Here is a 21,336-nt window from a genome sequence, read left to right as displayed (position 1 = left end):
ATATGAGGAAAAGGTTGTTCCTCAGAGGGTGCTGGGGCACTGAACAGGCTCCCAGGGAATGGTCACAGCCCCAGGGCTGCAACAGCTCAGGGAGAGTTTGGACAATTTCTCAGGCACGGAGTGGGATTGTTGGGGTGTCTGTGCAGGGACAGGACTTGGACTCAATGGTCCTTGTGGGTACCTTAAACCCTGGATATTCCATGATTCAATGACACTGGAGGGGATAATCTATTTGAGGTGTTTGTCAACTGCATTAGAGCAGGAAACCTCCTGTCCCCAAAACCCAGAATCCATGAAGTCTCCATTTTTTTCCCCCAATAAGCTATTTCTGCAGCTGTGATAACCACATTCCAACTGTGTCATGTCCAGGGCAAGCCCACAGGTCACATTTTATTGAATTTTAGTCAAAGTGCAGGGTGCAGTGTTGTCACCAGCATGGCCTGGAGCTGGAGCTGAGGCTGGGATTGAGACTGGAAGCAGGGATTTGGGCTGGAATTGGGGTTGGGACTGGAGATAGGGCTGGAGCTGTACCTGGCACAGGGGCTGGAATTGGAGCTGGAGCTGGGCCTGGGAGCCGGGGGGGTGAAGCTGGAACTGGCCTGGTAGCCAAGGCTGGAACAGGAGCTGGGCCTGGACCCAGGGCTTGAAACCGGAGCTGGGGTTACAGCCTGGGGCTGTGGCTGCAGCTGGGGCTGGAACTGGGGGACCTGGGCCTGGAGATGGGCCTGGAGCTGGTGCCAGGGTCGGGGCTGAGGCTGCAGCTGGGGCTCGAGCAGGGGCTGAGGCCTGGAATCAAAGCTGGGGCTGGAGCTGGGGCTGGGGTTACAGTCTGGAGCTGTGGCTGCAGCTGGGGCTTGGAGCTGGGACTGGACCCGGAGCAGGACTCGGAGCAGGGGCTGAGGCCTGGATTGGAGCTGGGAGACCTGTGCCCGGAGATGGGCCTGGAGCTGGTGCCAGGGTTGGGACTGAGGCTGCAGCTGGAGCTGGGGCTGGAGCAGGGGCTGAGGCCTGGATTGGAGCTGGGGCCTGGAGCTGGAGCACCCGGGCCCGGAGATGGGCCTGGAGCTGTGGCTGTGCCGGGCGCTGGGGTCGGGGCCGGAGCCGTGCCCGGAGCCGGCCGTGCCCGCTCGGTGCCGGGGGCGGTGCCGGGCCCGCGGGCGGGCGGGGGCCGGAGCACGGGCGGCCCCCCCAGCAGGGAGCGATCCTTGGACCCGGGGCCGCGCCGAGCCGAGCCATGGCGGTGCCGGGGCAGAACGTGGCCGTGGTGGTTCACCGAGCCGGGGACCTGCGCCTGGTACGGCCGCGGGGAGCCGGGGCCGGGCGGGGGCGGCGGGGCGGGAGCGGCCCCGCGGCCTGCGGGGGGCACCGGGGGTGTCCGCACGGCGGCCCCGGTTCCTCCGGCTCCGGGAGAGCCTGAACCGGCCTCGGGAGAGCCTGAACCGGCCCCGGCTGCCCGCGGCCATGGCAGGGGGTGGCTGGGGGGGGACCCGAATTCGGGGGTCCCCCATGACTGGGCCCTCCTCCCATCCCCTCTGAGGGGAAGCCCGCGGCCGCTTCGGGCTCTGCACAGCGTTACGGGGAATGACCCGGACAGGGAAAAAAACCAAACCAAAACAAAACGTACCAGCCCCCGTGTGCCTGGGAGGTGCAACATTTTTGCAAGAGAAATAAATTCATAGATGCATTCATTCAAGCATGCTAGAGGCGTGCTCATTCCTTCTGCTAGAAGGATGTAACAGTATCGGAAGCGTGATTTATTTTTAGCTAGTTCTGGCAACTTTGTGTGTATATTTTCTGTTTTTCCGATCTTGGAAAGGTTTCGGCTGTAGAATGCGCTTCGGGGACACAGGAGGAGATAATCTTGAGATGTTTGCCAGCTCTGGGTGGAGAATATTTTATCCCTGACACCCAGAATCCCCAAAGAACTCTTCCCCTTCCCCAAATTAGCCATTGTCACAGCTGAGACGGGCCCTCCCAGGGAGCAGGTGAAGGGTGGGTGGTTGTTGCTCCTCTGGGCTGTCAGAGCTCAGGTGAGCAGCAGGACAGAGAGCTCAGGGGGAGCAGGTGCTGGAGGACCCTCCCAGACAGGGAGGAATTTTATTTTGTACTTTTTCAGTATTTTAAGCTCATTCTGCCTCTCTGGCTGCTAATGCTGGGCTCTTTCCGGGTGCTGAATCACTATGGCGCTGCTGGAGAGCCGTGTGCTCCAGTTTGGTGAGTGCCAAAGGGGGAAGGAAGATTTCCCCGGGCAGGCATTGGCAGGCAGCTTTCTGTACACAGAGCCCTGGCAGGAGGGCTCTGGGGAACACACAGACTTTGGACACACGCCTTGTTTAGGGGATGATTACCAGGGAAAGGGTTGATTCTTTACCAATCCCGCCCAAGCTGAAGCCACACGTGCCGTAGGTGGCTCCTGGTGGCTCCCAGGCACCTTTGACACAATTGTGCTTTCCCTGCAGTCACATGGAGCCTGACTACCAAAAGAAATCAAAATAGGTTAAGGACTGAGGTGCTTCCTATAGCTCAAGAGAACGTTTCCAAACCCCTGTGATTTCACAAAGGTGTCTGAGACTTGTCAAGGTGGGCACTGGCTCCATCACATCTGTGTGGCTGGTCTCTAAACTGGCTTACACCCAGATGTGTGAGTTTTCCTTGGATATTTGTACTGCTGCAGACCTTAGAGCTGGTCACCATGCCCTCCTGCCTCACTGGCAGCACCTGGTGTGTTCCTCCTGGGCTTCCCTGAAGTTTGTTTTCATCATGTGAATGGTACTCATGGTATTGACCCACTGGTGGTAGGAGTAGTCTCAGCAGTGAACTCTGAACTTGTTATCTGTTATTGATACCCAAAGCTGGGTGACTCCATCTTCCTGTAATTCCCACACCTTTCTTGATTTTTGGACATGCTTCCCATGGGCAGAGTTGCTGCGATCCCTCTGCTGTGTGAAAATGTGTTTGCTTTGTTTTTCTTGAGCCTCCTCTTGTCCTTAGGTAGTTGCACAGGTTCCTCTTTGCTGCCCATTGAGGATTTGTTGGTTTTATACTTCTACCATGGCTTCTCTTTCCATGTCTCCTTTCACAGAAAATATTTGCTGTGCTTACTTTACCAGTCACCATTTCTGAACTTCTCAGTGGACAACAGACAATGAGCAGAATTTGTGTCTTTGGTGCTCTCCACTTTGGTCACTCCTATTTTCTCCAAATCAGGCTGGGGAATTCACTTCCCACCAAGGTGTCTAGGTTTTCTGGGCACAGTTGTTATTGCCAGAAAAAAAAAATAGTGGTTTTGGGATTTTTTTCACACACATACATTTTCAGCTAGAAGTTGGCTTTATCTCTCACTGTGGACTTTCTGCTCAGTCTGAGGTAGTCTGTACCTCTGGTGTGTCACCACATCCTGTGCTTATTGCATTTCTGTAAAAGAGATTACATCTAGATTGATCTCTTTTAGAAATAATGCCTGGGCTGTGTCCTCAGTGTAACAAAACAAACCCCCCATACAGAAAAATTGCAGATACAAGTCTGACCATGGAAAATTTCAGTCAGTTTAGCCATATGAGAACATGTTTCCAGAGCTGGTCTTTCCATGATGTTTAGAATGCTGAAGTACAAAATAGGAGTTGAGGAATATGCTGGGATTTAAACAGTTAAAATGCAGAACAGTTTGAGCAGCAAATGAATTTTTAAGGTTTTATTGTTGGCCCTACTGTGGGAGGGTTTTCTTGGAGACATATTCCTCAGGGTGGGTATTATATTGTCCTGATGTTGTAAAACCCAGCAAAATCATTCCCTTGGCTTTTGAGGCAGCTGAGGGAGCTCGGTGAAGGCAAGGGCCCTGCAGACCTTTTGGGTGGAAGGGTAATAAGAGGCACTTTTCTAACTCTGGTCTTGTCATTCATCCCATAAAGAGGTGCCAGGGCAATTACAAGAGAACATGAATGTATTCATTAATAGGTATAAATCATTATCTCTATATTATGTGTAAATATTAGATGTAAATGATGTATTACTGGCACAAGTTGGTGAGGCCTGGCACAGGCTGCTCTGAGAAGCTGTGGCTGCCCCATCCCTGGAAGTGTTCAAGGATGTGGCTTGGAGCACCCTGGCCTAGTGGAAGGCATCCTTGCCCATGGCAGGGTGTAGAATGAGATGAGCTTTAAGGTCCTTTCCAACCCAAACCATTCTGTGATTCTCTTATTCTATCATTATGTAGTAAAAAAAAAATATAAGCCCTGCAATATTAAAGCTTTATAGAACAGGTTGTTCAGAATCTTCCTGGTTACAAAAGGTGATTTTTTTTTTTTGTCAGCCAGTGGGATGGATGAATTTCAGCTGAAATTTGGGACTGCTCCAGTGCAGGGAAATTTAGTATGTGTCTCTTGTCTGGGCTGGGAAAGGGAATTTACTACAAAATAATTTGGAGGGTGGATTTACAAGCTGGCAGTGTGCTTACTCCTACAGCTACCTGTGTTATCCACTGAGTGTGGAGAATGAGGGGAGCTTAGGAGCAGGCTCCATGTGGCACAGCTTTGTCTTATGGAGCAGACAGAACCAAAAACCTTGTCTGTTTATGGATTTACCTGAGCTAACCAGAGCTAAGCTTCCACAGATATTCCCAGGGATATGAACAAGCAGCTAAATGTTTCTTTTTTTTCCTTTTGTCCATAGGAAAACCGTCCAATCCCAGAACCAGGTCCTAATGGTAGGTCTATAGATGACTGATTCTGGCTGCTTCCTTTACTTCTCTCTTTGTGTTCTCATTCTCTTTTGTTGCTCCTTCACAATATAAAATATTTCTGAGGAAGTATAAAATTATCCAAAAAACAATTGTGTGGCTGAAACAGATAATGCTGCTTTTCCAGCTAAAAAGAAGAGCTGGAGCAGTCACAGATAAACCCCTTTATCTGGCTTTGTTTGCTTCCTGTTCCATCAGTTCGTGTATGTCACAGTAAATGGCTCTTGGGACATTCCAGATGATCTTATGCAGGACTAAACATTAATAGAATGGGCATATGGGCTGATAGAAATTCAATTCATTAACTCTCTGGGGCTCAAATCATAGCTTTGGGAGAAGGGAAAATTAAATGGACATGCTATGTTTTTCCTGCTCCAGCAATAATAACGTTGCTCTTAAACTGCATTACTTTGTTGACCATATTTTTATTGACATCATCTTTTGTCTTATCCTATTTTGAGCCTTCTTGCTTGGTGAATCACTGCATAGTTTTGTGTGGCTCACGAACGTGCCACTCTCCTAAGGTGTGCACGCACAGTTCTGCTGTGTTGACTGAAGGCCAGTAAATTTGGATGTGTCCACACTGGCTCAGCCTTTGCTCTGGGGCCCACGTGCTGCTCTCCCAGTGCCTAAGAAGGTTGGTTTGCTACAAGGAACCTTCTCTCCTTTCCTGGCAGAGGTCCTCCTGCGCATGCATTCCGTGGGGATCTGCGGCTCCGACGTTCACTACTGGCAGCACGGTCGCATCGGGGATTTTGTTGTCAAGGATCCCATGGTGCTGGGACACGAAGCTTCCGGGACTGTCGTAAAAGTGGGCTCTGGGGTGACTCATCTGAAACCAGGTATCTGGAACCAAACCCATTTGTTTGTTTTCCTCTTAATCAGTTCCGAGAATGTGTTGATAACAGGCTACGTTGTTTTCTGTTGTGTAAATTTATCTGAAGTTCTGAACTCACAGTGTGACCTCCTTCAAGAAGTGTCACTGGGTTGCTGTTAGTCACCCATCTTGGCCACTGGTGTGTGTGAGTGTGATATTCCTTAGGTAGCTTTATCTTGGGATGTGTTGAGCTGGCCAGGCTGTATTTTATATTTTAATGCAGAGCAGAGTGTATCTGGTACAAGGTGCCTTTTAAGGAAGCTTGATAAAGCTTCAGAAACCACATCTATAGCTCTTGCCAGCAGCCTGCTGTGAGTGTTTCTTCTCTGTGTGTGCTCTTGAAGGAGCAAACAGCCTCCTGCAGTGCAGAGGTCACTGCAGCCGCTGCTCCAGGCCCTGTGGTGGGACCTCCACAGCTCATTGTGCTCATGAATATCCTAGAAAATGGACTGAGCAGGGAATTTTGCAAGGTTTGCTAATGACAGCAACTTACACAAGGTGGAGAGGATGTGGGAGAAAGCCAGCAAGAGTTACAGAGACACCAGAGAGGTGCCAGGGAGATGCAAGTGGAATTCAATGCAGGCAAACACAAAGTTATATTCACAACAGAACAGAGAAAGCCAGCAAGAGTTACAGAGACACCAGAGAGGTGCCAGGGAGATGCAAGTGGAATTCAATGCAGGCAAACACAAAGTTATATTCACAACAGAACAAATAAAACCAGCTTTGTATCTAAAATGTTGTACTGACCGTCACTGCTGAGGGGTGAGAGCTTTGGCTCTGACACTGTGCATAGCAACATTGGCTCCACAGCAGTGAAAATGCAAATTACTGTTGGGAAGGGGACAGAGACTCAGAGGATGTCAGTGCACGTCTGGAACTCTGCATGCAGCTCTGGTCTCCTTCTTTCCAAAAGGATGTAAAACAAGGGAGAAGGGTCCAGAGGAGGACAAGGAGATAACAACATGTGGAGCAGCATCTCTGACAAATGTTCCAAGTCGAGCTGAGAGCTAGAGAGACAACTCAAAGATGTGAGGACTCATGGAGGGCTGGCAGAACAGGTTGGCTGTTCTCTGGTTGCTCCAGCACCAGAGCAAGGCACAGTGAGGTGCAACATTCACCTGAGATGTTGCAGACCATGTAGTTTACATGGTGGAAGGAGAAGTTGTTGAGTGTTACTAAATACAAACAAACCACCTGTGACTTGGGAGGCCTCTCAGCTGTGTATAATGTGAGAGTACTCATTCTGTGCCTGTCCTGCCCCTTTCCTGTCAGACACCTGTTGTTGGCCAGCTCAGAGGGGATGCAGTGGCCTAGATGGATCCCTAGATCCCTTTACTTCCATCCTCCTTATCCCTGTGTCTGCCTGAAAGCCTGTTGGTGGAGAGCTTTGCTCAGAGGTTTGGCTCTGATTCCTCTGCCAAATAAATGTGAGGCTTGTGTCCCTTGCAAGTTGTACTATGCTCACACTGTTTTCTCTGGTCCATCCTGCTTTGTGACAGCAATTAAATAATAGTTCTTTGTCCTGCAGCATGTGTCCTTCCAGCACCCTGGGCTACTCTGCTGTAGCACCAAGCTCTCTCTGTTCCCAGATAAATCCTGCCAGGCTCCTGGGTGTTCTGCACCTTAAGCTTCCTTCCCTGTGAGGGTGGTGAGGCCCTGGCACAGGTTGCCCAGAGAAGCTGTGGCTGCCCCATCCCTGGAAGTGTTCAAGGCTGGGTTGGACAAGGCTTGGAGCACCCTGGGATAGTGGAAGGTGTCCCTGCCCATGGCAGGGAGTGGAACAAGCTGAGCTTTCAGGTCCCTTCCAACACAAATTCTTCCATGATTCCATGATTCCCAAGGAACAGCCCTTTCCAGCTGGCCGTGTGGTGGCTAGCCAAGCTCACCTGCTCCATCCTCAATGTTTCCTCTTCTACAGATTCAGCAAAATATCTGGTCACAGAGTGATTGCCTGGGAGCTGCCCCTTCATCTGCTGAGGTTGGCTGCAAGGCAGCTGGAGGAAGGTGTGTGTGTGGGGCTGAGCTTCCATCTGTGCCTCTGAAACACCATCTCTTTCCAAGTACCTGGGAAAATCTCAGTGATGAGTTTGAAAAATGCATGTTTTATGATTGGCTTTTCCCAAATATTAACATGAAAATGAATATTATATGTGTTGTGTTAGAAAGTTATGCTGTATTAATTTTTAAGTAGTGTGTTAAATATAATTTTAGGTTATAACATAATGTTAAAATAGAAGCTATGTATTTGAGATATTTTTTTGAGAAAGGAATGAGGTACTTGCACCAGATAGCAACCACAGGACACCTAAATCTTTCAGAGAAAGAGTTTATTGCTCTCTTATCGAGTTCTTCCTGCCTCTCTCAGCCGTGAAGTCAGGATTAAGAGGAAGAAGTTGACACTGACCAGAGAGAATCCTGTGTTTGAATGGAATTTATGCATCATGTATGAGGTGTATGAATATGCAACAGGCTGTTGCTTTTAAGGGTTAATCCTCTGTTAATGTGGGTCCTTTTTCAGGCTTATTTTGCCCAGAAAAAAGTACCCGGATCGTCTGTAACTCTTTGCTCTTATTGTCTTGTATTGTCCTAAATCTCAATGGTTCAAATTTTTATTACTCATAATTATATTACTATTTTCATAACCATTTTATTACAATTAAACTTTTAAAATTTTAAAAAACAAGTGATTGGTATTTTTCACATGAGGCTGCTGTAAAGGGAGCATTGGGAACCAGCCTGGTGTGTGCAGCAAGACCTTCCTCGTGTCCCTCCAGCCCGTATGGTGCCAGTGTTTCTGTGGCTTTTGGTGCTACTCCTGCTTGTGTGCCACCCTGTCCCTGACCCCCTGCATCTGCTTTCATCCTGGCAGGTGACCGTGTGGCCATCGAGCCGGGTGTGCCGAGGGAAATGGATGAATTCTGCAAATCTGGGCGCTACAACCTGTCCCCAACCATCTTCTTCTGCGCGACGCCGCCCGACGACGGCAACCTGTGCCGCTACTACAAGCACAGCGCAAGCTACTGCTACAAGTCAGTCCCTGCTCCCTCCACCGAGAGAAATATACACCCCCTGGGGGGAGATTAGCTGCAGCAATCACCTCTTGGCCCTTTGGAACATTCTTTATGTGATCCCAACAGGTTTTATTGCTTTCTGATCCATAAATAACATGCCTAAGCTTGGATGGCAGCCACTTTGCAAAGGGTTTGTCACGCAGACAGTTTATCCCCTCAGGTGCCAGACATAAACATTTCTTGCATGTCTTCTGGGATGTTACCACTGGTTTACCCTTTAATTATTTTCCTTTTCCCATTTGCTCTCTGCTCTTGGTTTTTCTCCTGTCTCTTTTCATATCCTTGCCTTCCTAGGCTGGTGCCTGAAGGTCTTAGTCTGATTCTTTGAGCTGAGTTTTGTGGCTGCTTTTCAGGAAACACCAGGGTGGACTGCTGACATCCCACTCTGTGGTTTGAAACAAAGTCATCCCACTTTGAGCAGAGCAGGAGCAGAAAGCAGTAGCCCTGCTGAGCTGTTTTTTCATGTGTCTGAGTGTCTCCACTAAACTACCAGCATTACAACATATATTTTCATGTCCAGTTCAGCAAACTTGAGTATATTATTAATTGTGGCAGTGCTGGCACATTTGCTTAGAAGCAAATTTGTGCTTAAACACTGGCAAATCATAGAATCCCAAAACAGTTCAGTTTGGAAGGGACCTTAAAGGTCTTCCCAATCCATCTCCTACCATAAGCAGGACCACCTTCCACTAAGCCAGCTTGCTCCAAGCCCCATTCAGCCTGACCTTGAACACTTCCAGGGATGGGGCAGCCACAATTTCTCTGGGCAACCTGTGCCAGAGCCTCGAATACTCCAAAGACCTGAAAAAACTTGTTATACCCACTTAAGTGCCTTTAACAAGGAGTTAAAGATAGCCAAGTAGTGTCCCCCTAAGGCTGCTCTACCTGTGGAGTTTGTTCTTTTTCAGTGTGTATGGGGCTGGTACTTCCATGAGCAGGAACATCCTTGGGATTGATCTTTGGTGTTGGCACAGAAATCAGGATCATGTTAGTCTGAAGGAGGCACTTGACTGCTCTTCTCCTGGGAATCCTCAGGCAGAAAACTTTCAAAGCAGATACCAAGAGCTGCTGTCAGGATGAGGTGCTGGTCTGGATGGGATTGGCATCTCATTTGTCATTGATTTCCTGTGTATCAAAATAACATTTTCTGACAACATCATAAGTTTTTCCTTGAGAGGAAGTGGTTGATTTGTAGCTGGCTTCTTCCAGGTTTTTGCTTTTTTCCTTCAATTTGAGCAAATATTACTTTGGCTATATATCTATATCTATATCTATATCTATATCTATATCTATATCTATATCTATATCTATATCTATATATGTTATATATATGTTATATATATATGTTATATATATGTTATATATATATATATATGTGCGTATATATATATATATATATATATATATATATATCTCCAAAGTAATATTTGCTCAAATTGGAGGAAAAAAATCAATAATACATATGAATAATATATTATATATAATATATTTATATAGACTTATATTTTTATTTAATACATATTATATATTTATATAGATTTATATTTTTATTTTATATTATTTTTTTTAAGCTTTGGGATGCAAAGTCTGCTCCCAGTTTCAGATCAGCAGTGCTGTGGCTGGCTCATGTAGAGCAGATTCCCTGGCATGCAGTCACTCTGCCAGCACAGATTTGCCAAGAACAGATGATGGCTGAGCTCAGTGAGCTGTTACACATTTGGGCAGTTACTGTGTGTCCTGCTGGTGGACAGACTCTGTGTCGGGTGCTCTGAGTAACTTGATGGAGGTGGGATCATGCCCTCCCCATTGACAGGACAGTGCCCAAACCCAGCAGTAGGAGACATGATGCCAGACTCTGTGACAAGGGAACTCTTGGAGTCAGACTTTTAAAGCCTCTTGGAAATAAGGGATATGCAGATATCTTACAGCTGTCTTCTCACAGCCATCATTTCCATTTCTTTGGCTTCACATTGGCCTGACTGAGATCTGACCTTGAGCTTCCCAGTGCTGTCCTGTCCCTGCTGGCATTCCTTGCAGGCACAGCTCCCAGAGCAGTGTGAGAACCCACACTGGTGGGTGGGCAGTGTTTTGGGGCTGAGATTTCTTTCTGCAGTTCAGAAGAGTTTCACTCCCTCTGCTTTTTTCTGCACTTATGTTGGCTGTGTTACAGGGCTGGTTTTGTCCAAAACATGTTTGATACCCACTGACTGCTGGGAGGATGCATACTGGGACCAGTCCACTTGTTAAAACACTTAGTGCATCAGGAAAGATGATCCTGGTTGTTACCAGGAAGGGAGACCTGGATCTGGCTGCCTTTCCTGGTGGCCTCACCTTTGGCAGCAGGATGTTTTCTAAAAGCTGATTCAGCCCTGGTGAGGGTTCTGGGAGCTCACTGGTGGTGAGCCATAGGGCAGCTTTGGGGTGGTACATATGCAACTGGGGGGGTTATTCTAAAGGGAATGAGTGGCAAAGAAATCCTTGTTGACTCACCAAATGCCGGAGAGTTGCTGTGGGGAAGTTTGTGGGTCCCTGGGTGTGGTGCTTGGGCAAACCTCACTGAAAAATGCTCCAGGTGCACTTGATGCTGCTTCAGAGGAGGGAAAGAAGCAGTGTAATCTCTTGAAGTGTATTCCAGTGTATTTCCCTGACCACAGGTGGGAGTGTGTTTTGCCACTGTGTTTTACACCCATGTTTGTTTTTTGAGTCTCATGGCTTTCCCCATCACCCTCATGAACTACATTGGTGACTGTTCCTTGTGTCCCATTCTTGCAGGCTTCCAGACAATGTCACCTTTGAGGAAGGAGCCCTCATCGAGCCCCTCTCAGTGGGAATCCATGCCTGCAAAAGAGCAGGAGTCACTCTGGGAAGCAAGGTCTTCGTGTCTGGCTCTGGTACAGTGAGCACAGTCAGTCCTTGGCTTCCCTGCCTGCTGGGAGGGGATGGGCAGGCTCAGGCTCTGCCTCTGGGCTCTGCTGGAAGGGATGAGGGGAACCAAAGGGGCTGCCAAAGCTCTGGGTTGTTCAGAGGTGGGGCTGATGCTGCCTGGCAGTGGGACATGTTCTCTTGCTCCCCTTTGTCCCCAGGACCAATCGGCCTCGTTAATGTGATTGTTGCTAAGATGATGGGTGCAGCAGCTGTGGTAGTTACAGGTAAGTCCTTTTTAGCCCTTTCAGAGTGTGCCTGTTTCCCACCATACAGAACCACAAAATCATTAAGGTTGGAAAAAAACATTTAAATCATGGAGTCCAACCATTGATCCAGGAGTGCCAAGCCCAACCATGTCCATTTAAATGCCTCATCCACATGTTTTTTGAACAGTTCCAGAGATGGTGATTCCACCACTTCCCTGGACAGCCTGTCCCAGTACCTGACCACCCTTCCAGGCAGGTTTGATCTTAGGTTATTTTTATCTCTGGTAATGCTAGGTGATGGCCCAGACAGCGTTTGCCCACTGTTTTCTGTGTGCAGCCACACTGTGCTTCTCCACTTGTCTTTCTCTGCCCTTCTGTCTGCTCCTGCTGGGGGTTTCATTTTTCACTGGTTATCCACAATGACTGAAATGGCCTTTTCAGGGTCTCTGCATTTGAGAAATGGGCATTCCTTGCATAACTGTATCCTGGACATTTCTAGTTGAGCTGCTGTTTGCAGGAATATCTTTGTCCAGCTGTGTCAGGAAAATCTCTGAGGAAGGAGATCTCATCTTTCTAGATACCTTTTCCAGGTTTGCATCTCTTAATGATGAAGCTTTTTCTAGGGTCCACTCACAAACTGTCATTTATAGAGCTTCCCCCTTTATGGAAGAACTGAACTGAGTCTTCATCACCTTTGCAGCTGCCCTTCAGGTTGTTGAGACAGCCATTCCATCCCTCCCTTTTTTTGCCATGCTGACCTAGCCCAGTTCCTCCTAGCTCTCCTCTAAGGTTCAGGCCCTCTCTCTCTGTAGCTTTCCCAGAAGGATGGAGAGCTGGAGCAACCTCAGGATGTTTTCTGGTTGAAATTTTCACCTGAGGGTTGAACAGGGTCTGGAAATGGTGCTTCCAGCTCCCACCATGAGTCTTCAGTCTTTCTGAGTGGTGATGGCCAGGAGGAGCAGTTAGAGGGGCCACTGGACATTGAGCACTGACTGCTGCAGTTTTTATGTCAAAGCCCTAAAGGCTCCTGACCTTCCAGAAGGCTGTTATTCACCTCCCATACTATGAGCCAGATGTATTTTTGACCTTTCCATTACTGTATTGCTTGACCTACTTTGGGTCAAGAGATTAAATTCAGGTCCCACCCTCTTGAAACAGAAACATCCTTCAGTAGTAGCTGAGGTCAAAGCAGAAAACACAAGGCCTTTTCCTCCCTTAATCCCTTTGCTGTTGAGTCCAGGGCATTTTTAGCTGTGCTGGCCTCACCCTGCAGGTGTGTGTGCTTGATGGATGTGGCTGGTCCACACCTCAGATTTTGTGAAGTGTTGTCATTTGAGGATGATATTTGCTGTAGCAGGAAAAACAGCTCTGCCTCTTGAATCATGCACGAGGAACCTTGTGCCCAGCTGGGCTGTGCAGGGGCTGGGGGTGTCCCATTCCCTGGGTGGGGAAGGCTTGGTGAGTGGGGTTGGTGGGGCTGAGGCAGCTGGCTCAGCCTGCCCCTCAGTCCTGCTCCAGGAATGGGTGTGTCTTCCCCCTGGTACCAGGAGCTGCTCCTGATGGGGACCTTGGCAAGCTGAGCTGGCTGTCATGTGCTGGCTGTCATGTGCCACCAGAGGTGCCTGCTGCTTGGTTTGTAGGATCAGCAAGCTTGAGTACATGGAATTACCCTTTCTTATCTTTCTGTGCTAGCCTAGGTGCTGATTCTGCCTCTTGGATGTCTCTTCCACACGAGAGGGGTTTGGCTGAGGTGCTCAAACCGTGAAGGTGCTGTCCCAAGTCAAATATTTGAATGTGACATGAGCTGAGGAATGGGTTTGGTTTGGCTTGTGCTGCTGGAGATTTTGCTGCCTGTCTCAAGGAACTGCTTTTTGTTTTGGCTTTAGGAGCCAACACCTGTGAGGTGCCTGTCTGCCCACAGAGGCCCTCTTGTACTTTGCCACCAGATTATCTGAAGTCATTGCCCTGTGTTTTTATCATGTGTCTGTGGGGAGCTTTGTCTGTGCAGCACTTATGGCTTTAAAAGTTTGTGTTTGTTTTCACAAGTTTCTTACAGGTATAGAAATATTTAGAAAAGCTTTTTTTTTTTTGTGAGAACTCACCTCCTACAACTTCTGTCTTGGCTTGCCTGGAGTGTTTGATATATTTCATGGACTCCAGTTGGGTGAGAAGATCAATTTGTTTCATGGGTTCTCACCTACTCTTCCAAAAGATCTATGTCTTTCTCACCTACTCTTCCAAAAGATCTGTGTCTTTCTCCAATCCACTCCACTCCAGAATGGGCAACCTTCTCCTGTCCTCCTGCCTTGCTGTTGCTCTGAAAAGCTGCTTTTCTCCTCATCAGCCTTCTTCCCCAGTAGGTGAAGGGACAGTTTAGGTGCTCGTGTTGGGCTGTCCTGCATTGCACTGTCACTGAAAGTGCACTTAATAATTCCTGCTCAAGGGAAATTATTCTCCTTGTTCTGTCTGAATCTGAAGATCTGGGTGTTGATGCCTCCAGAAACCCTGGAATTCAAGGTCAGGGAGGTGAGTAACTGTACAGAGCTCAACTCCTTTGGGAAAGAAGATGAACAAAGAAAATCTGAGAATAATCAAGAGTATTTATTTGCTTGTTAAGTTGGCTCATAAACCATCATGAGAAGCTTAAGGGTAATTTGATAACTTCACTGGAAGCAAACCAAACTTTAATTAGCTCCAGGGGCTGGGAAGTGAAAACAAACTTCTGACTAGAGGCAAGACGCAAGCCATTAATTGTTTAATTGACCAGTTTCCCAAGAGCTATGTGGGTTTAAAGTGCAAAGGGCTTGATCCTTCCCAAGACTCACAGGTGTCTGGAGCTCTGAACAATGCAGTGACCTGCAGATCTGTCTGCTTCACTAAGTGCTTCCTGGTGATTCAGGTGTACTGGGATGCTATTGCAGCCCTGGCCAGGGCTGACAGTGTTGCTGCTGCATTCCATGTGCTGCTTAGAGCCAGGGCTTCCTTCCCAAGCAGCTCACAAACTAGAGGCCAGCTACAGGGAAGATGAGGGGGTTTTTTGCTGCCTGGGAGTGGTTTTGTGGCCACTTTAAATTGCACTGGCTGCCTTGTTACTCTAGGGCACTGCCTGTGGATTATTTCTGCTAGAGAGAAAGTATGAAATATGTAAAATATAGACTAGAATGTCTCTAATATTTATATATTATACATGTGTAATATTTTAAATATATATTTATAATTTAAAATACATTAGTGACTCAGGAGATGTTAAAAATGGTAGAATCCAGAATCTGTGTCTGCTGTGAGCTGGTATTGTGATACCAAACTTCACAGGGAGTTTAGTCATTACTTGAGAGAACTCTTTAACCCCTGTGGTCTCCTTGCCATACACTGAAGTTTGGGAGACACCAACCATGCTGGGCCAAAGTGTTTCATGGCACTTGAAGTGCCTCAAAAAGCTCCTGGCCATACAATTGGTGCATGAGAGGTCTCTGAGTGCAGCTCAGCTGGGTCAAGCATGGGCCTGGAGCCCAATGCTCAGAGCTTGGGAGGGACAGAGGTGACTCCTGCAGCCACAGGAACGAGCCCATGCTGGGGCTTCCAGGGTGATGCTGCCCTTTCTTTTCAGCCTTGGCTTTTCCTCTTTTGTTTGCATTTTATTACCCTTTGTTACCCCTTCTTGAAACACCCTCCACAGCTCTCCTGGGTGCTCAGCTTGGCAGTTGTGCCCACAGTTGGCATCCTGAGCCTTCCAGCTACCCATGGGGGCCTGTCCATCCCCTGCCCTGCCAGTGAGTGCCTGTCCATCCCCTGCCCTGCCAGTGAGTGCCATCATTTTTCCATCATTTTTGCTGTGGGATGGGCAGGGTAGAGCCTCTGGCTCACTCCCAGGACTGCAGCTGAGTCAGAGTGGCTCATGTTGGAGAACTGGCCTTATCCTCCTCCTCTTTCCCTTGATGTTTTCACCCCACCCCATCTCTGACTTCTCTGAAGACTGTGCCCTGGTGAGAGGGGTGTTTTCCTCTTTGCTGTGTGTGCCCCTACCACAGGTATCATTTTCTGAGTCTTCAAGCTCAGGACCTCTGGGAGGAGACCACCCCTCAATTTTGGGTCTAGGAAATCTTGGCTGTTATATCTTTTCCAGTGCCAGCATGCAGACCCCTGTAGACACTGCTTTAATGTAGGGAAAAAAGGTGATTCCTTCCTGGGCAATCCCACTTCTTCTCCTCAGCTGTCCATGTCCTTATCTCCAGAGGTGGCCTGGTTACCAGTGGTACCTGGAGAGGAATAGGTGGCTTTCCTCTGGGGGTGTGGGATGCCTCAGCAGGACAGCTTGGTTCAAACTCCCTGTGGATCTTCAGGTGATACTTGCAGCCCTGTCAAGATCCCTCAGAACAGAGTACAGAGTACAGCCATGCCCTCACAGATGTTTATCATCACCAGCTTTGTTGCTCCATGTTAATGGGTGTCTCAGGTCCACCTTCTTACCAGATCCACTCCCTTTTTTTTTATGGGCTTGCCTGCTCATTCACCTGTGACAGAAACTGTCTGAGAGATGCTACAAGGAGGGTAAAGAGCAGAACAGGTCTGTGACAGTGCAGACACACGGAGTGTTTACAATGAATGCATTCTGCAGCTTGCTCAGCTGAAGGCACCTGCTGAGGGTTCCTTGAGGAAGCTCTTGGAGAGCTCATGGTCTGTTCTCATTGGGTGCTGTTAGAAGTGAAATGGCCCCATTAATGACCATCTGAGCCTGTTGTCTCCTGTTGGAAGGATTCCTTGGTGCTGTCCATAGCCATGTTTATTGCCTTGATGCACTCTCAGTGTTCTGGCAGAACCAAAGAGAAGCCGCCCATTGCAGGGAATGGAACTTCAAAGTGGAGTGGAGCTTTGAAGTCACTTCCAACCCAAACTATTCCAGGATTTTATGATCATTCCCTGCTTGCCAAGAAGGGGTGAATCCTCACCTCTTCTGGTGGTGCACTGTCCTGTGCACACATGTAGTGAGCAGATGCCAGGTTCAGGTTCTTGCCCCTCTTTCACATAATACTCCAATTCTTGGTTTGGGTTTCTTTCCACAGACTTATCTGCCTCTCGCCTGCAGAAAGCCAAGGAGGTGGGGGCAGATTTCACCATCCAGGTGAAGAATGAGACCCCGCAGGAGGTGGCCTCCAAAGTGGAAAGTGTGCTTGGCTGCATGCCTGAGATAACTGTGGAGTGCACAGGAGTGCAAGCCTGTATCCAGGCTGGAATTTATGTGAGTACCACTTGTTCCAAAGGCAGACCAGTGATGGTGTTGGTCTGGTTTTTTTCTGGGATGGTTCAGTGAATGACCTATTTCACTCTCACAGTGTTTAATTTAAGTGGGCTTGGTTTGGGCAGAGAAGCTGCTCCTTAGACAATAAACTGGGAGAGATAATTAAAGGGTTAACATCAGTGTGGGGATAATTGATTTGATGCTTGGGTGCTTAACCACTTACCAAGGAGACTCCAGTAAGATCCCCAAGCCCAGGGAGTAGGATAGCAGTTTCCATTGAAGTTGTGTCCAAATAAGAAGAGTGATCAAGCAAATTAATTCCAGAAGGAATGAAAGAAGCAATTAAGAAAGGGATGTTTTGCTGCCATGGACATCCTAACAGGAGGATGGGGAGAAGGTTAATATGGAGATTCAGGAGTTTCAATGAAAGGACAGGAGGGGAATGGGACAAACTTCAAAAAGAGAAATTCCAGTAGAGCATCAAGCTCTTAGTTGCTAATCTCTCCCACTGAAATCCCAAAGTACCTTTTGTAGTCCTAAATGCCAGCCATTTTTCAGAATGGGGTTTTCAGAAGAGGAATTTTGTATTCCTTCCAAAATCCTTCAGAGATTTTCAAAAGATTGCGTTTTTTGCTTTGATTACCATGTGTTTCACTCTTACAGACTCCTGACAGCATCCTGCCTCTCCCTGGGGCTTCCCTGCTGTGCCCCAGGCAGTCCATTGCAGCCACCAAAGGGTGCCTTTATTTTTGACAGACCCTACAAAGGCTCCTGCAATTGTGCTCTTCAGAATGCAACCTGTTTGTGTGTTTGCTCTGCAGGCCACTCGTTCTGGTGGGACCCTGGTTCTGGTGGGGCTGGGGCCTGAGATGGTGACGGTGCCCATTGTGAACGCCGCCGTGCGGGAGGTGGACATCCGAGGGATATTCCGCTACTGCAACACGTGAGTCTCGTCCTGGGGGGCTGAGGTGTCTCCAAGTGAAAATTCTACTTTCTTGCTGATGGAGAAAGTCTCTTTTCTTAATCTGTAGCTCTCCAGGAAGGATTTATGGGATGTCGTCATGCTCCTTCTTAAAATGAGAAGTGTTATTAAGTAGGCGGTTTGGGATTAGATGCTGCATCCCTTTGTATCCCTGTTGCTCTAATTTGGCCCATTCAAGGTTGGACTTGATGATCTTGGAGGCCTTTTCCAATCTCAGTGTTTCTATGATTCTAAACAGAGTGGCTGTCACAGACATGTGAATCCTTTCCTTAGGATTTTTTTCTCCTGAGCAGCTGAGAGGCCTCAGGAACAAAATATAAACATTGATTTTCTGCTGCTGTGGAATGCAACAGGTGCATCTGTGATTGGTCTCATTTGGTTGTTCCTAATTAATGGCCAATCACAGTCAGCTGGCTCAGACTCTGTCCGAGCCACAAGCCTTTGTGATCATTCTTTCTTTTTCTATTCTTAGCTAGCCTTGTGATGAAATCCTTTCTTCTATTCTTTTAGTATAGTTTTAATATAATATATATCATAAAATAATAAATCAGCCCTCTGAAATGTGGAGTCAGATCCTTGTCTTTTCCCTCTTCCTTGAACCCCTGCAAACACAGTCACAAGTGGCAACACAATCCCTGTGAGGGACTCTGTGCCAGGGAAGAGGCTGGAAGCTGGCTCAGGCTTTTCCTTTTTTCTCCCTGCACTGAGTCCATGAATTTGAGCTCCACCATGGTCAGTGTGCAGGCAAGAGGCTGGGCGAGAGTAGAGCAGAGCATGGCAGTGTTGGTTTTTATTCAGGCCTTCCAAAGTAGTAGTTTCCTGTGATTTTCATTTGCTTCCTGTGATTTCACTTACTCTCTCAACTGTCTGTGTAGCAGTGCCTGTCTTCTCAGAGCTCAACAGCCCAGAGCTGTTGGCTTGTCCCATCTCCCATACCAGACACTGTTGTGGTGTTGTGAGGGTCCCCAGGATGAGGTGAGAGATGAGAATCTGACTCCAAGTTCTTAGAAGGCTGATTTACTATTTTATGATATTATATTATATTATATTAAAAGAAAATTATATACTCAAACTATACTAAAGAAAGAGAAAGGAGACATCAGAAGGCTAAAACAAGAATCAATAATAAAAACCTGTGACAGACTCAGAGAGTCTGACACAGCTGGCTGTGATTGGACATTAAATTAAAACAATTCACATGCTGGGTAAACAATTCTCCAAATCACATTCCAAAGTAGCAAAACATGGAGAAGCTGAAGCTTCCCAGCTTCTCAGGAGAAAAAATCCTGGCCAAGGGATTTTTTCATAAAATATCATGGTGACAAGACACCAGAAGATTCTTTGCAGGCAAAACTTCCCCGGGCTAGGGAAATTACTGTGATGATCCAGGCTGCTCCATGCTCTTTTCCTGGACTCCAGACTAGTGGCTGCTCTCATCCCCTGCTCTCTGCTTCCCTTGCAGGTGGCCTGTGGCCATCTCTCTTCTGGCATCCAAGCGGATCAACGTCAAGCCCTTGGTCACGCATCGCTTTCCTCTGGAGAAGGCTCTGGAGGCCTTTGAGACCACCAGGAGGGGTGAGGGGGTCAAAGTCATGCTGAAGTGTGACCCCACTGATCAGAACCCCTGAGCTGTCCCAGTGCCCTGCCCTCATCCTCCTTGCTGCTTGTAACTAGAAAATCACATGTAGTGAGGGTGAATGGTACTGGGAGACACCATTAGAGCATTAACGGGTTACTACAAATGGACAACCAATAGTTTGAATCAAAATGCTGAATTAGAGATGATGGATTGCACAGTTGGTGGCTCTTCTTCACAGTCTACATGGGCAGGAGAGCCTGGCCAGGTTCCTCCATGCCAGGGAGGAGCTGGCATGTGGCACAGCAAGGGTGGAGGTGCTGGCACTCCCCCTTCCTGTCCTGCACTGCCCTGGCTGCAGCATTTCCTGCATGGCAATCCCTGGATACAAAATGGCTCTAGGTGAATATCCCCCCTTTCCTCATGGGTGCTCAGGGACTGGACAGCCTGTGGAACAAAGCCTGGCCCTCCCCACTGCACGGGAAGCACTGGCACATTCAGGTCATTCTCTCCACGCTCTTCTCAAAGCTCAGAACTCGGGTTTTGTGAAACTTGGAGGCCACCTGGGACCATGTGTGCTGTGTCACCCCCAGCAGCTCCTCGTGGGACCACTGCAGGCAGGGAAACTGGGACTGCTGAGAGCCTGTCCTCATGTGCCTCCCATGAAGGGGCTGTTGGGGGGCACAGCTGCTTTTGACATGGAAAGGAGCACAGATGAGACATGATGGGACATGTGGTGAAGCATCAACTCAAAGGTTTCACCACTGCTTTGAGTGAGCATCACTCAAAGGTTTTACCACTGCAAACAAATCAAAATTATTTAGGAATAACAAGCCTTCCTGCTGAGTTTGTGAGCCATAAACAAGGTACTAATGAAATAGAAAAAAATCTAATATTTGATTATAGTCATGTTAATTTTAGTACTGAGAGATCAGTTCCTTCCTTGGTACTGAATTTTCCTCAATAAATTCTGGCTGCCTGAGACCTTCCAGAGTTTGTCCCTTGAAGTGTGGGGTGGTGGGTTGGAGGGGTTTGCAGGGGACTGTACAGACCTAAGCCTCACCAGGGTGCAGGTTGAGCTCAGTGTTGGCAGGACTGTGAAACCTCAAATGACCCAACCACTTGCAAATGAAACCTCATGTTTTTTCCAGATGTGGCCGAGTTAATCCTGGCAGAGATGGAAAGCCCCAAGTCCATGCTGAGTTTTACAGGGATGAGACATAACCCCAGGGAACTTTCTGTAGCTGGAAGAAGTGGTCAAAATATGTGCTCAGCACATTCCCATGCTGGGAGGAACCTTGTTGGCATGGCTGGGGATTCACTGGCCATCCTGACTCCTGTCCTGTGGGGATCCCCATTGGCATGGCTGGGGATTCACTGGCCATCCTGACTCCTGTCCTGTGGGGATCGCCATTGGCATGGCTGGAAAACCAGTGGCCATTGCAAGGTTGTTCTTACTGGGAAATAGAAACTTGCTCTCTGTAGTCTTAGGGGGCTGTTTAGCATCCTGAGGGTTGGAGTTATTCCCACAGCTCAGCTGGTTGGGCTCCTTGTCTGATCTGCTCCCTCAGCAGGTCTTGCTGGGGGCACTGACACTGCAGGGGCACTGCTGGGGGGCAGGAGGGCTGGTGGACATAATCAGTGGGGCTGTGCCTGTGATCCCCCACCCCTGACTCCATGTATGTCCCCAGGGCAGGGGAAACTCTCTCCAGCTTGGCCCATTTT

The 21,336-nt window shown here is 48.2% G+C and overlaps 1 protein-coding gene across 1 annotated transcript; it reads left to right on the top strand.

Annotated features, from left to right (window-relative positions):
• The first annotated feature begins 1,158 nt into the window (after positions 1-1,158).
• Positions 1,159-20,595, top strand: SORD (sorbitol dehydrogenase). Its single transcript, XM_066558629.1, has 9 exons — positions 1,159-1,294; positions 4,669-4,702; positions 5,413-5,577; positions 8,485-8,644; positions 11,459-11,577; positions 11,770-11,835; positions 16,878-17,053; positions 17,875-17,996; positions 19,498-20,595. The coding sequence occupies exons 1-9, from the start codon at positions 1,235-1,237 to the stop codon at positions 19,661-19,663; spliced, it is 1,068 nt and encodes a 355-aa protein (XP_066414726.1). The 5' UTR covers positions 1,159-1,234; the 3' UTR covers positions 19,664-20,595.
• Positions 20,596-21,336: the final 741 nt, after the last annotated feature.

This window comes from Molothrus aeneus, chromosome 13, assembly GCF_037042795.1.
Source record: "Molothrus aeneus isolate 106 chromosome 13, BPBGC_Maene_1.0, whole genome shotgun sequence".
In the NCBI taxonomy this organism is placed as follows: Eukaryota; Metazoa; Chordata; class Aves; order Passeriformes; family Icteridae; genus Molothrus; species Molothrus aeneus.
Note: the sequence above shows the minus strand (reverse complement) of the source record. Positions and strands in the feature narration are given on the sequence as shown.